The sequence below is a fragment of the Lactuca virosa genome, chromosome 5, assembly GCF_052849685.1.
Source record: "Lactuca virosa cultivar CGN04683 chromosome 5, Lactuca_virosa_CGN04683_v6, whole genome shotgun sequence".
NCBI classification, from domain to species: domain Eukaryota; kingdom Viridiplantae; phylum Streptophyta; class Magnoliopsida; order Asterales; family Asteraceae; genus Lactuca; species Lactuca virosa.
In genome coordinates, this window is record NC_136430.1 from 164,211,895 (window position 1) to 164,226,920 (window position 15,026).

The 15,026-nt window shown below is 39.3% G+C and overlaps 1 protein-coding gene across 1 annotated transcript; it reads right to left on the bottom strand.

The window, feature by feature from the left end:
• Nucleotides 1-1,292: 1,292 nt before the first annotated feature.
• LOC145111963 (uncharacterized) lies at nt 1,293-2,722 on the bottom strand. The gene is made up of 2 exons (XM_079048195.1): nt 2,527-2,722; nt 1,293-2,200 (listed from the first exon to the last, which is right to left on the bottom strand). Exons 1-2 carry the CDS (start codon nt 2,720-2,722, stop codon nt 1,293-1,295), a joined length of 1,104 nt encoding a protein of 367 aa, XP_078904321.1.
• Nucleotides 2,723-15,026: the final 12,304 nt, after the last annotated feature.

Here is a 15,026-nt window from a genome sequence, read left to right on the forward strand (position 1 = left end):
CACAATAACATTCGACATCAACATATGAAAAAGTGTCAAATGGGCATGTAAAGTTTGTCTTTTCTTGGTCTTCCGGTGCCTCTGGGATTTGGTAAAAACCGGAATACCCGTCTAGACAACAATAATGAGATTTCTCGACCAACCTTTCTAACATTTGATCAATGAAATTCAATGAGAAATGGTCTTTTCTTGTGCTTGCATTGAGTTTTCGGTAGTTAATACATACTCTCCACCCGTTTTGCACACGGGTGGGGACCATAATACCTTTGTTGTTCTCGACCATCATGATTCCCGTTTTCTTTGGCACCATTTGTACCGGGCTCACCCACTTTCTATCCGAGATTGGATAGATCATCCCCGCATCAAGAAGCTTCAATATTTCTGTCTTCATAACTTCCATCATAGGCGGATTCAATCTTCTTTGCGCATCCTGGCTTGGCGTGCATTCATCCTCCATCAAAATTTTATGCATACAAGTGGAGGGGCTCAATCCTTTTATATCCACAATCGTCTAACCCATGGATTCTTTGTGTTCCTTCAACACTTTGAGGAGTTTCTTTTCTTCGATTTCGGTTAGGTAAGTGGAAATAATAATCGGAAGAGTCCCGTTCTTACCCAAATAAGCATATTTAACTCTAATACTCATCCCATATTTATAGGGATCTAGAAAGCATACAAAAAATATAAGGGACTAAGACATTAAAACCTTCGATACATTGTGCCCTTTTAATAAACTTACATACAGAACATTTGACACTACAAAAGACATAGACGACCTTCGACACCTCACAATAATATTCGACCTCAACATTAGTGTCAAATGGGCATGTAAAGGTTGTCTTTTCTTGGTCTTTCGGTGCCACCGGGATTTGGTAAAAACTGGAATACCCGTCTAGACAACAATAATGAGATTTCTCGGCCAACCTTTCTAAAATTTGATCAATGAAAGTCAATGAGAAATGGTCTTTTCTTGTGCTTGTATTGAGTTTTCGGTAGTCAATACATACTCTCCACTCGTTTTCCACACGGGTGGGGACCATAATACCTTTGTTGTTCTCGACCATCATGATTCCAGTTTTCTTTGGCACCATCTGTACCGGGCTCACCCACTTTTTATCTGAGATTGGATAGATCATCCCCGCATCAAGAAGCTTCAATATTTCTTTCTTCACAACTTCCATCATAGGCAGATTCAATCTTCTTTGCGCATCCCGGCTTGGCTTGCATTCATCCTCCATCAAAATTTTATGCATACAACTGGAGGGGCTCAATCCTTTTATATCCGCAATCGTCTAGCCCATGGATTCTTTTTGTTCCTTCAACACTTTGAGTAGTTTCTCTTCTTTGATTTCGGTTAGGTGAGTGGAAATAATAACTGGAAGAGTCTCGTTCTTACCCAAATAAGCATATTTCAAGTGTTGAGGTAGGACCTTCAATTCCAATTCTGGTGGTTGAACAAGGGAAGGTGGCAACTTTGTATGAGTTTGAGGTAACTCGATTTGCTTCACACTGAATTGTGTAGTTTTCTTGACCTCTAAATTGTTAACCAACTTTTCGATTCCCGAATCTAGAGAATAGAGCTTCAATTTCTTGGCTAGTTTCCTGCAATCGAACCCTTTGCTTAGAACCATCTCCAACACGTCACCATTAGTCAACTCAAACAACTCTTGGGTTAGTGGTTCAACAACATCAACACAATATAAAGATAAGACATCACTAGGATATCTCATAAAATCATAGATATTAAAGCTTATTGTTTCACCATCAAATTCCATTGTTAAACTATCCGCATACACATCGATTTTTGTCCTATCCGTTTTAAAAAACAGTCTTCCAAGTAAGATTAGAGCTGATTTGGAGGAAACTTGTTCCTCTAAATCAATCACATAGAAATCCGTCAGGAAGACTAATTGATTCACTTGCACCAAAACATCTTTTAAGATACCTCTAGGAAAAACACTTGATTTATCCACAAGTGAAATTATGACACCTGTTTCATTTAAAGGAACAACATTTAGCGGTTCATATACTGAATCGGGTATGACATTAATAGAAGAACCAACATCAAGCATGGAACTACTAAAGGTGAAATCCCCTATTTTGCAAGGAACCGTAAACATTTCTTGGTCTTTGCAATTAGGTGAAAGTTTTCTTTGCAAAACTGCGGATGCATTTTCATTTATTGAAATCTTTTCAATCCCTTTGAATTATATTTTGTTTGTGCAAAGTTCTTTCAAAAATTTTGCATATCTAGGGATTTGTTTGATTGCATCAAGCAAACGGATGTTTACCTCCACTTTTGGGAAGGTGTCCAAGATCTCTTTCTCCTGTACATTCTTATTTGAAGTTTCAAGTCGGGAGGGAAATGGTGGTTGAGTGGCTATTGAAGTCACAAGAGTGGTAGTCTTTTTTAGTACTCTGGTTTATGCATCATTCTTGATAATAGGATCCTCAATGGGAGTGATCTCTATTTCTTCATCATCTCCCTTGACTTCTTCTTTGCGTTACTCTCTCTGGTTTGTTTACCACTTCTCAAGGTCACCACATTGACATTGGGATTCTTTTCGGTTTGAGAAGGCAGTTTGCCACGGGAATCCAACTTGCTTAAGGATGTAACTATATCTCCCATTTGTGCTTTAAGGTTGTAAATATTAGTTCTTGTCTCTTTTTGGAATTGTTGGGTGCTAGTGGCAAGAGACTTGACAATGTCTTCAAGAGACATTCTGGAGCTACTTGGTTGGGATTGAGGAAGTTGTTGGTGATAATGTGAAGGGTGCGGTTTGGGTTGATAGTAAGGTTGTGGATGTTGGAAATGGGGTTGTTGTGGTGGGTAAGAAGGTCTAACCAATGCATTTTAAGGCAATGGTCTTGGGTTGTAGCTCATATTGGGATTTGGCTTCCAACTTGAATTGTATGCATTTTGATAACCGAATGGTTTGTTGTGGTAGTTTTTGAATTCTCCGATGGCATTTACATGTTCCACGTCTTCTTGGAGAATGGGACACATATTTGTGGGATGTCCCTTTATTGCACATATTCCATAAACCATCACTTGTGGAGTTTGTCCCATGGCTAGCTTTTGAACAACGGATGTTAGATCTTTAAGTTGAGACTCGAGGTTTGATGTTACCACTTTGTTGACTTTTTGATGTGCGTCCCTCTTCATGTCTTGGCGGGAGCCAAAGTGTTGAGATTTGGCGGATATGGTGTTGAAGGGTTGTCTTGTTTGTTGAGGATTTGTAACGCCCGTAGATCCGGGCTAGTCAATTTAGAGACGATAAGCATCAAAAATGACTTTTTGATGGAAAATTATTTAGAAGGATTAATCTTAACCAATTTGTAGTATATGTCTCAAGGTTTCGGGATATATAAAGAATGCCGAAATCCGAGTTATAACGAAGAAGTTATGACATGTCGAAGTTTCGCGACAAAACCGGCACGGTGCCAAATGTCGTAAAAAGTGAGTTTTTGATAAACTACTTTTTAGCCTTGGTGATCTAAACGAAAGTCGTAGTACTTGTTAAACCGAGAAGTTCGATAAAAAGAACGCCAAAATCTGACTTCGTATGAGGAAGTTATGATTTTTCGAAGTTTCAGCTTAGCAGTAGACAGCTAAAAAATCGAATTTTAGATCGAGTGATTTTTAGCCGACACAACCTAAACGAGAATCGAAGGTCTCGTAAATAGTAGCACAACGGTAAAAAGTTTGATGAAAACGGACGTCAGATGAAGAAGTTATGAATTTTTAACGGAATTAGCCTACGATGTCTAAACGAAAGTTGTATAGCGTAATTTTACCTACGTGTGCATATAAAGAACGTCAAAAACGGAGCCTGTATGCGAAAGTTATGGATTTTAGAAGTTTTTGCACAAAAACCGAGAAAAAGCACAAAATCCAAGGAATTTCGCATGGCCCAACTTCGGCCACGTCACCCTAGTCCGGATCTCGCCCCGTGTCCGCCACGTATCCGAAGCAGCTGCGTGGCACGTCCGAGAAGCGACGCGTGTCGCACAGGTGGCCGAAGTCGATGACGCGTCCGATGACTCCTCGCATCCGAGGTGTTGGACCAGTCCGAAGCCGACGCGTGTTGCGCCGGTGTCCGAACCTCACACCCTCCACCTGGCCCTCGCATCTGTTGCCGCATGCAGCTTTCTCAACCGCATATCTTCGGACTCGCACCCTATAAAAGGGGGGGCTGCGAGACTTGCCGGGTAATATTGATTTTTGCCCATTTTTCACCCCTTATTCCATATTTTGGCTAATTCCACTTCCCCCGAACCCCGAGATCATTTCCAACGCCCGGAACATGTCCCGAAGTGCCCGGAAGCCTGGGAATTTTTTTTTTCGGTTTCGAAGCCCGACCCTTGCAGAGCCCGGTTTTTCAAGAAAACTCTCGGTTTTATTAGAAACGATCGTTTTAGGCAACGAAGTGCTGCCCGGTTATCGTTAAATCAAGTGAGTGTATAGTTACTTTCGCCTTACACATAGATATGAAGTATTTACCTTGAAATACGTGCTATGTGTAAATATATTAATTGTTTATTTGAGGTGACTGTTGAGATGATGTTTTATACAAGTTTTAAACTGTATATGTATTTTTATCTACAAATATGTTGGGTAAAACATGGGTAGATGAATTAGATGATGTGTGATGAGAGGTACCGATGTTTAAGATGATCTCGTCATCTAGCAGAGTATAGACAACGGCCACAGTCTATTTTAGATAGTCCAGTGGAACGTTAGCAGACTTATAATCGGTAGATATGTTTGAACTATATGTTCATAAGGTGTTCTCGAACTATATGTTCATTAGGTGTTTATGAAATATGTGTTCATCCGTTAGTTCTTCTTTTTGACACTATTACATGTCGGGGTACGGGAGCGTACGGGAGTACTTTATTAGTATTTTCCCTATGCTTTTATTTTGAAGAGTTTTGGAGTCTTCGTTTCTTTTGTGAAGTGATCGGACGAGCTTCATGAGTCAGTGTTTTCATTTCCGATGCCGGATAGGGGTGAGTCTGGGGGTTCAGACCACAGCCTAGGCATTAGTCAGTGTTTTCATTTCCGATGTCGGATAGGGTGAGTCTGGGGGTTCAGACCACAGCCTAGGCATTAGTCAGTGTTTCCATAGTCGGATAGGGTGCGTCTGGGGGTTATATACCTCACGATATTCAGACCACAGCCTAGGCAAAGTTCGATGTTGGATAGGGTGCGTCTGGGGGCTACATACCTCACGATATTCAGACCACAGCCTAGGCGTTGATAACTACCCCTGACTTAATTGTCATGTGGTTCTTTCTTTTACGAACAAAGGTTCGTGGTTGAACTTATTCCATTCATTCGATATCTTTATCGATCCTTGTTTGCTGCTAGGGGATTTCCGAAGCAGTTTCATTAGTTGGTTGTTCATATCGATCCTTTAGGCTAGATCTAGTAAGATCACTGTATAGGATCAGTATGTGGGGATCGACATTGTTGGTGCTTGTAGTATAAACCTTGGGCGCGATGGACTTCGTGCCTATTCCTTAGGATGAATCCTTAGGAATGAGTGATAGTTGATTCTTAGGGTAAATCCTTAAGAAATAAATAAGACAATGGGGATTGGGTAATTGGGTTGATTGTTTGATGTTTAAGCATAATAAATTATTTATTGTGGGTTGAAAACCCTATATGCTCACCGGGCTCCCAAGCCTGACCCACTCAATTTAATTGTATCACAGGTATCGATACGAAGTTGCTTTACACTGAGAGATTAAAAGAGATGTAAATCACTAGTGTAAATGAATGTATGATATGTTTATGCTTATGTGTCTGTATCGGAACATGACATCCCGAGGTTTTATTATTAAATAAAAATACATTCTCTTTGAGAAATGTTTTGATAAGTTATTATCATATCTTGTTTTAGGAACAAATTCCGCAACTGTTTTCTTTAAACGATCACTATGATTTATAAAACAAAGCATAAACAAATCGGTCTTTTCTGGCCGTGAAATTGGGGATGTCACAGGATTTTTGCTAAAGACATGTCCACCGCTTGAAGCATCAACTAGTCTTCTCTCCATCGGTAACAATCCCTCATAAAAGTGTTGAATGAGGAGTTGTTTTGGAATTTGGTGTCGTGGGAAACTATAACACAGGTTGTTGAACCTCTCCAAATAATCATGGAAAGTCTCACTTTGACCTTGGCGGATTCCAAAAATCTAATTTCTAATACTTGAGACTCTTGAGGTGGGATAGAACTTATCAAGGAAATCTCTTGCCATATCGGTCCATGAGTTGATTAACCCCGGTGGAAGATAGAATATCCAATCTTTTGCTCTATCGGCCAATGAAAAGGGGAATGCCCTTAACTTGATTTGGTCATCGGTTGACCCCTGTGGCTTCATGCTAGTGCAAATGATGTGGAACATCTTCAAGTTTTTATAAAGGTCTTCATTCTCCAATCCACGAAAATTTGGAAGGTGATGAACTAGGCTTGACTTCATTTCCAAACCTCCTTCCAAAACGGGGTAATTGATACCGGTTGGAGTTTATGTTACATCGGTTTCCATCATTTGTCTCAATGTTCTTTCGGGAGCTTCTTCTCCTTCCGCCATTCGAATTTGATTTATGATGGGTGGATTTCATTGTAGGGGTGGTGTTTTGGGAATTTCTTGGCGAGATTTGGGGCTAGAATTGGGTTCTAGTTCGGGTTCGGTGTCACTAGAGGAAGCGGTTTCAACCTCCGGGCCCCCGTTAGGGTTTGAGGTTTGCCAATGTTCTATTATCCTTTCCTTTCCAAACGCTTTGCTTCTTTTTCAATTTCCGGATTATAAATCAAAGCACTTGTACGTTGAGATCTGGTCATAGAGAAACAAAATTGATTAAAAATAAACCAATCCCTGAAAACGGCGCCAAAATTTGGTGGTTGTCGAGGCCAACAAAATAAATACCCTAATTATTACACACTAAAATAGTGTATAGTGGTAAAGGGATCGTATCCATGGAGATTGGTTCTATTTATATCTCTACGAAAATCACTTGTTCAAGTACTTGTAAATTAAAAATAAAAGTAGAATGGGTGTTTAAATCTTTTTGATTGTTTTGAGAAAACTAAAACTATGCTTGAATGTAGAAATTACAAATAAACAAGTAAATAATTTGATTCAAAATAAATGAAGGGAAGTTGGTTGATTTTGGAATACACCACATGGATTTCTTAGTTAACTTATCATTAGACAAAATGGAACAACACTTGTGATTTAATTTAACTTGGCTATAGCAATTTATAAGCATAAATCACCTCAACTCTTCTTTGTTATTAAAATGGTTAGAGGAGCTCAAAACACATTTCCTTAATCAAAGTCACAAAACCAATGAAGCATGTAGTTTCCCAAGCTCCCCATAAATCTACAAATCAGAGGACACAAAGCTTCAAACTTGATGATTTACAAACGTCCAGTAGATGCTTACAAGGTTCATGCAGTTATGATTTAACGTCCCAAAAATCAAGGTAAAATTTTTCATAATTTGAAGTAGGATTAAAATCCGTTTTCATAAAAGTTAAACATCAGAAAGATAATTGTTTCACAACGTGGAATCAAAATCAGAGTATCATATCAAAACATCTCTCAAGTCATTAAGTCTATTGGATAATGTGAACAGTCACACCTTTGCTTTACCCCGATCCTCAGAAGTACCTGAAACATTTAAATCTATAATTGTAAGCCAAAGCTTAGTGGGTTCTCTAAAATACCCCACACAACAATACACATATAATTCATACACACAAGGCCTACAACACATGGTTGGACTACCACCTGAGCCTAAAACATTTAGTTGGACCGCTCCATTTGGGCCTGCACTATCAACTGGATCGTCCGGGTATCTTGGCCTTCAGCACACATTTGGACCGCCCTAAACCAATCCACAATATGTTGACATATACAATTAACAGACAATAACCAAAAAATAGTCACATGTAATTATTAAAAAATATACTTGTCTAACAGATCACTACATCATACTGTAACAACCCGTTACTTTCCAAGTCAACAAAAGTGAAACCCGTTAAATAAAATTTCGAGTTTTATTTATTTCGTAAGTCCGTGAGGGTTAGAAAATAATTTAAATTATATAAATAGTGTTTATATAAGTTTTCGGAACCAAAAACACTCGAAAATCAATGTTTTTCCCCTTGGAAGCGCAAACTCTCGTTACAACAAACTGTTTAGGCCGAAAACCTTCGGACCGAAAACAGATTTCGGCCGAGAACCTCTTTCCGGCCGAAAACCCAACCGTATATAAGTTTTTCCTTCGAAAACTTGATCATTTCTCACCTTTTTCACTCGAAAATACTCTCATTTTGCTCCCAAGGATCATCCAAGAACATTCAAACCTTCAAGTGAAAACCTTCAAATCTTCATATTTTCACCAAGAATACCAAGAACACCAAGAACATCCTTCAAATCTTCAAGTGACCGAAAACCGCCCAGGACCGAAAATTGTGTTCGGTTGAGAACCGTTTTTGGCCGAGAACTCCTTTGAAACGAAAACTCTTCAACACTTGTGCAATTCTCGGTAATTACCCTCAACACAAAACAAGTGTTTTCTAACACTTTAACTAATGGTTTCGCTAATTTAAATACAATTATGTGTTTAAATATTATTAGGATACCGTTAGTTCCGCATACGTCAGCTCGAGGGTCATCTCTACAGTTCCACTATCCAGCGACAAACACATACTAAAGTGAGTTCATACCGCTACATTTTTACTGTTTTTCAATGTTTTAGGAGGGAATACAAGTAAAACACAAGGATTTCTGTGTTTTTATACAAACGATTTGAAACAGCTTCAAAATTTTGCAATTGATTCAAACAGAGAATTCACTACAGTTTACAAAAATAGCTATATATTTTAACCCTTTTGTACCATGTCGAGCAAAAGGGTGTTTTTCATTCAATACAACTAAATTGAAAAAGTTTTCCACATACAATACAAGAAACAAGAACATACATACAAACTATAATAGGTATAGTTTGGGATACATTACACTATTTTACCAGTTCAAGGACATTATTCAGAAACAAACATATAAACTATGGTAGATATAGTTTATGGAACATTACACAATTTTCTTGGTACAAGGAAACATTACTAAAAAATTATTTAAGTATAATTATTTTACATTACAAATACATCACTACAAAGTTATACATACGTATTCAAATACAAGAGAACACTACACAATTTTCTTGGTACAAGGAAACATTACTAAACTAGTTAATACAGGGTTGTGAGGCACTACTTCATTGTACCCACCAGGCTACAGAGCTAAATCATTTACAATATAACCAGAGTCTCCTGGAGGGAGAGCATGAATTTGTGTATAGATCTATACGGGACTAACAATCCCGCACCTAAACTGTTAGCTACAGTTAGGCCGGCATGCATGGGGTGACAAATGTCATATCGTTTCCGACGCCTGAAGAACATCGTAGAGGTCACTAGTCATATCAAGCATGCTTATACGAAACTCACAACAGTATAAACTAAAACATTTGTTTACGGAATTTCATTCTTCAAATGGTTTTATTTAAAATAATAAAACTACATTACCTTACAACTAGTGGATTCCAGGGTTTTCAAACAAACAGTTTTATTTTAATTAATGAAACTACAGTACACTATTATACATTACAACTGGTGGTATCCAGGCATACATACCAAGGTTTTCATACAAGGGTTTCATAACAAACACTAATATGTTATGCTATTACAAAATACAGTAACAAACGTACATTTTGGTCTTAAGGCCTAAGACTACTTTTCACTACTAAAGAAAATATTGGATTTTCTTGAGAAACATATGAACATTTTTCAAAGATCAAAGACAAGTTTCAATTACAAAAACATACTTATGAACTCACCAACTTAAATGTTGATACACTTTCAAAACCACTTGTATTCTCAGGAAACCGGTAGACGGGTACACCCGCAAGTTTTTGAGAAGACGGAGCTTTTAGAGTCGCGTCTTTTATACTTTTGTTATACATTTTTGATGTCATACAAACTATGTATTGAACAGATGTAAATACTATATTCAATCAATGTAATGGTTGTGTTTTCTTTGATTACTATTATGCAATTAATGTGATACTGTACATGACGTCCTCCGCCCCCGAACGTTTCCGCCATTCCGTTTTGGGCGTGTGACAGCTTGGTATCAGAGCATTGTTTATAGTGAACTAAGTATATCAAACCTTACAAGATATACAACTATAAACACTATGGGGCCGAAGCACTATGAACTAAAAGTATACTTTTAAATATAAGTATTTTATAAGAAGTATACAAGTATACATACATACCAGAAACAGTATCACAATAAGAACAAAACAAAAGTATTTAGATGTTGTACAATACGGTTAAACTTGGATAGTTATGTAATCATATCTGGGATAAATATAGCCTGATCAACTATATTTATTCGAGATACAACCAACATGTGTTTAAGGGTGATAGTGGTGTTGCAACAAGTCTAAAACTTACCCAGCTTTATACAAAAGAACCACTAGAACCGAACATACAGTTAAAATACTATAGGAGTATTTGGTAGCATTATAACATTAGAGCCAAACACGCGAAAACAAAGAACTCTTACTGATGGACTATAATTGCTAAGTGTATATATCTAAGTTATATATAAGTAAGATTTCATAGACTCAGAATAGGTGATTTAACTTTACTTCATGTTCCTTGTTTGGTTGTGGACTTAGAGTAGGATCACTTGGTCGAAGGTCTATTTTATTTTAGTTATATATAATTTGCATACACTATGTGATTATAGGGGGAATCAGGCACAAATCACATTATACAAATTCATTCCAAGTGTTGCTATTAATTTCATGGCGATTGTTTACTTTTATTAGTAGACTTCCTCTATAAATCGCTTAATAGAGCACTATAACTGTCAGGATAAGATATACCTTGTTCAATATCACCTGACTCATGACCACTATAGAGGACTTATCATCCTTTTCTCTTAAATCATTTTAGAGAAAGATGGCTCCAAAGCAGTCCAACAGGAAGAAAAACAGCACTTCGACAAATCCACCACCCCAATTTGACCCTGCTGTCTTCCAAGCAGTAGTAACCGCCGTTGTGGCTGCCGCCATATCGTGGATCAATAATAGCGGCACTAGTGGATCGGGTAGTGGTACCAATCCTCTTAACCTCGGAGGTAGCCAAGGACACCCGAGAGAGTGTTCCTATAAGGATTTCACAACCGCTAAACCCAAATCTTTCGATGGCACTGGAGGTGTCAGTGCCTTAACCCGTTGGTTCGAGAAGACCGAATCAATATTCAAAATTTGTGCGTGCCCCAAGTCTAGCAAAGTGAAATTTGCAGCATGCACCTTCACTGATAGAGCTCTAACTTGGTGGAACAGCCAAGTTAAGTCCCTAACTCTTCCGGTAGCCAATGCTATGAGTTGGGACGATTTGAAGGAGTTAATATTGGCCGAATACTGCCCGAAGGGCGAGATGCAGAAACTGGAGCATGAGCTCTATAACCTGAAGATGAAAGGTTCCAACATCGCTTCTTACACTGCAAGGTTCAGTGACCTGGCTCTACTTTGTCCCGGGATGGTCACCCTGGAGAGCAAGAAAGTGGAGAGGTACATTTAGAGACTAACTCCCCCAACTCAAGGGAATGTTCTAGCTGCCAAACCACTTACCTTCGACAGTGCCAAGCGTCTGGCACAGACACTGATAGATCATGGAGATAGCCAAGACTCCGTGACAGTCATCCCTGAACAGCCCAAAGAGGGTGGCAGTAAGAAGAAGTTCTGGAAAAAGCGGAAAGGCCAATCTCCGCAGGAACCCTCCAAGAAACAACAAATAGTGGCAGTCCACGCTGCAACTATTCCTGTTGTCGTTCCTACTACTCAAACACCTCCCAGTTGATATGTTGGGAATCTGCCAAGGTGTGACAAATGCAATTTCCATCATCACAGGCCTTTCCGTGAGATGCAGTGCAATAATTGCAACAAAAAAGGGCACACAGTCTGTTTTCTGCAAGACACCGGTACAACCAACCAACCAAACCCCCAGAGCTGGAGTAGGCCAAGCCTGCTATGGATATGGTGAAATCGGGCACTACAAGAGGGATTGCCTGAAGGAAAGAAATGCGGGCAACATAGGGAGAGTGCTGACAATGGGTCAGGAGGAAGCAGTAGTTGATCCTACCGTAGTCACGGGTACGTTCCTACTCGATAACTCTTATGCATGCATTCTCTTTCATGGTGGTGCGGAGAGGAGTTTCGTTAGCCATAAATTCAAACACTTACTCAAACACAAACCACAATCACTAAACAAAACATTCACCGTCGAGATGACTAATAGGAAGAAAGAGAGCACTAACGACATATTCATAGGTTGTACCCTCACTCTAAATGACCATTCTTTCTCCATTGACCTTATGCCGGTCTCCATAAAAAGTTTCGACGTCATCATAGGAATGGATTGGTTAAGTCCTAACCGTGCCGATATCCTTTGCTATGAAAAAGCCATTCGCCTTAATCTGCCAAATGGCGAAGCCCTTGTTATCTATGGCGACAAACTCAATTCAAACCTTCGCATCATATCTTGCATCAAAGCCCAAAAGTACCTGCGAAAAGAGTGTCATGCATTCCTAGCTCACGTAGTTAATGAAAAACAAGAAGCTAAAGACCTCGAGAGTATCCCCGAAGTCTGTAACTTTCCTGATATCTTCCCCGAAGATCTTCCAGGAGTTCCTCCTGAACGCCAAGTCGAGTTCCGAATCGACATGATCCCTGGAGCTACCCCCGTAGCCAAATCCCTGTATCGTCTAGCACCGGCAGAGATGTAGGAACTATCCAGCCAGCTAAACGAACTGCTCAGTAAAGGATTCATTCGACCGAGCTTCTCTCCATGGGGAGCACCGGTCCTGTTCGTTAAGAAGAAGGATGGATCTTTCCGAATGTGCATAGATTATCGAGAACTAAACAAGCTCACTATTAAAAACATATACCCTCTCCCACGAATAGATGACCTCTTTGATCAACTCCAAGGAGCCAGCTACTTTTCAAAGATAGACCTGAGATCGAGGTATCACCAGTTACGATTCCATCAGAATGATGTTCCCAAAACAGTATTCAGAACTCGTTATGGTCACTACGAGTTTGTAGTAATGCCCTTTGGTCTAACAAACGCACCCTCAGTATTCATGGATCTAATGAATCGGGTGTGTCGACCCTTCCTAAACAAATTCGTGATAGTATTCATAGATGATATACTTATCTATTCACGAAGCGAGGAAGAACATAGCCAGCACTTGAGACAAGTTCTAGAAACTTTACGGACAAGAAGCTATACGCGAAATTCTCAAAGTGCGAATTTTGGATTAGGAAAGTAATTTTCCTTGGTCATGTGGTCAACGAAGAAGGCATACACGTGGACCCTTCCAAAATAAAGGCAATCGAGAACTCGTCAACACCCAGAACGCCAACAGATATCCGCCAATTTCTAGGATTTGTTGGCTATTACCACATATTTATACAAAACTTCTCCCGGATCGCTAAACCTCTTACTTCCCAGACTCAGAAGCGTGTAATTTTTAGTTGGGGAGAAAAACAAGACACTGCGTTCCAGACTCTGAAGCAAGCCCTGTGCAGCGCACCTATCTTGTCTCTTCCAGAAGGGACAGAAGACTTAGAAGTCTACTGCGATGCATCCAATCAGGGGCTAGGTTGTGTACTTATGCAGCGAGGAAAGGTTATTGCCTATGCCTCGAGACAGCTAAAGACACACGAAGTCAACTACACCACTCATGATCTTGAGTTGGGAGCTGTAGTCTTCGCACTAAAAATCTGGAGACATTACATGTATGGTACCAAGTGCACTATCTTCACCGACCATAAAAGCCTCCAGCACATCTTCGACCAGAAAGAACTTAACATGAGACAGCAACGATGGGTAGAGCTACTCAATGATTACGAATGCGAAATTCGCTATCATCCCGGTAAAGCCAATGTAGTAGTGGATGCCCTTAGTCGAAAGGAGTACATTACAGCTGGTGGTATCCAGGCATACATACCAAGGTTTTAATACAAGGGTTTCATAACAAACACTACTCTGTTATGCTATTACAGAATATAGTAACAAACATACATTTTGGTCTTAAGGCCTAAGACTACTTTTCACTACTAAAGAAAATATTGGATTTTCTTGAGAAACATATGAACATTTTTCAAAGATCAAAGAAAAGTTTCAATTACAAAAACATACTTATGAACTCACCAACTTAAATGTTGATACACTTTCAAAACCACTTGTATTCTCAGGGAACCGGTAGACAGGTACACCCACAGGTTTTTGAGAAGACAGAGCTTTTAGAGTCGCGTCTTTTATACTTTTGTTATACATTTTTGATGTCATACAAACTATGTATTGAACATATTTAAATACTATATTCAATCAATGTAATGGTTGTGTTTGCTTTGATTATTATTATGCAATTGTTGTGATACTGTACATGACGTCCTCCGCCCCCAAACGTTTTCGTCGTTCCGGTTTGGGGGTGTGACACATACCAACATCTTAACACAGATCTAGTACAAAGTATAGTGAGAAAACTCACATCGCAGTCGAAATAGAAATCTATAGCTCCCCACATGCAAAGAAACTAGTATAACACCCACCTAGACATTTTATAAGAGTTAATCGTCACTCTATAACCTACATCCTAAAGTTTGAGCTAAAGTCAAACTTAGTCAAAAGTCAATGGTTAAAGTCAACTTCTCCAGCCAGCACGTCGTTGCAAACCTATGGCCATGCCATGGTGACACGGAGACAGATCAACCAGAGCTGAATGCTCACCATGTCGTGGCCAGCCCCTGGTCTTGTCGTGGTCGATCTGGAAAATTAAATCCTTCACCAAGTCCTTAACTCTTTAATTCCAAAGCTCAGACTCTCTAGAAGGCTTAAACCTACTAAGATGGGCCATAAAAATCATAATTT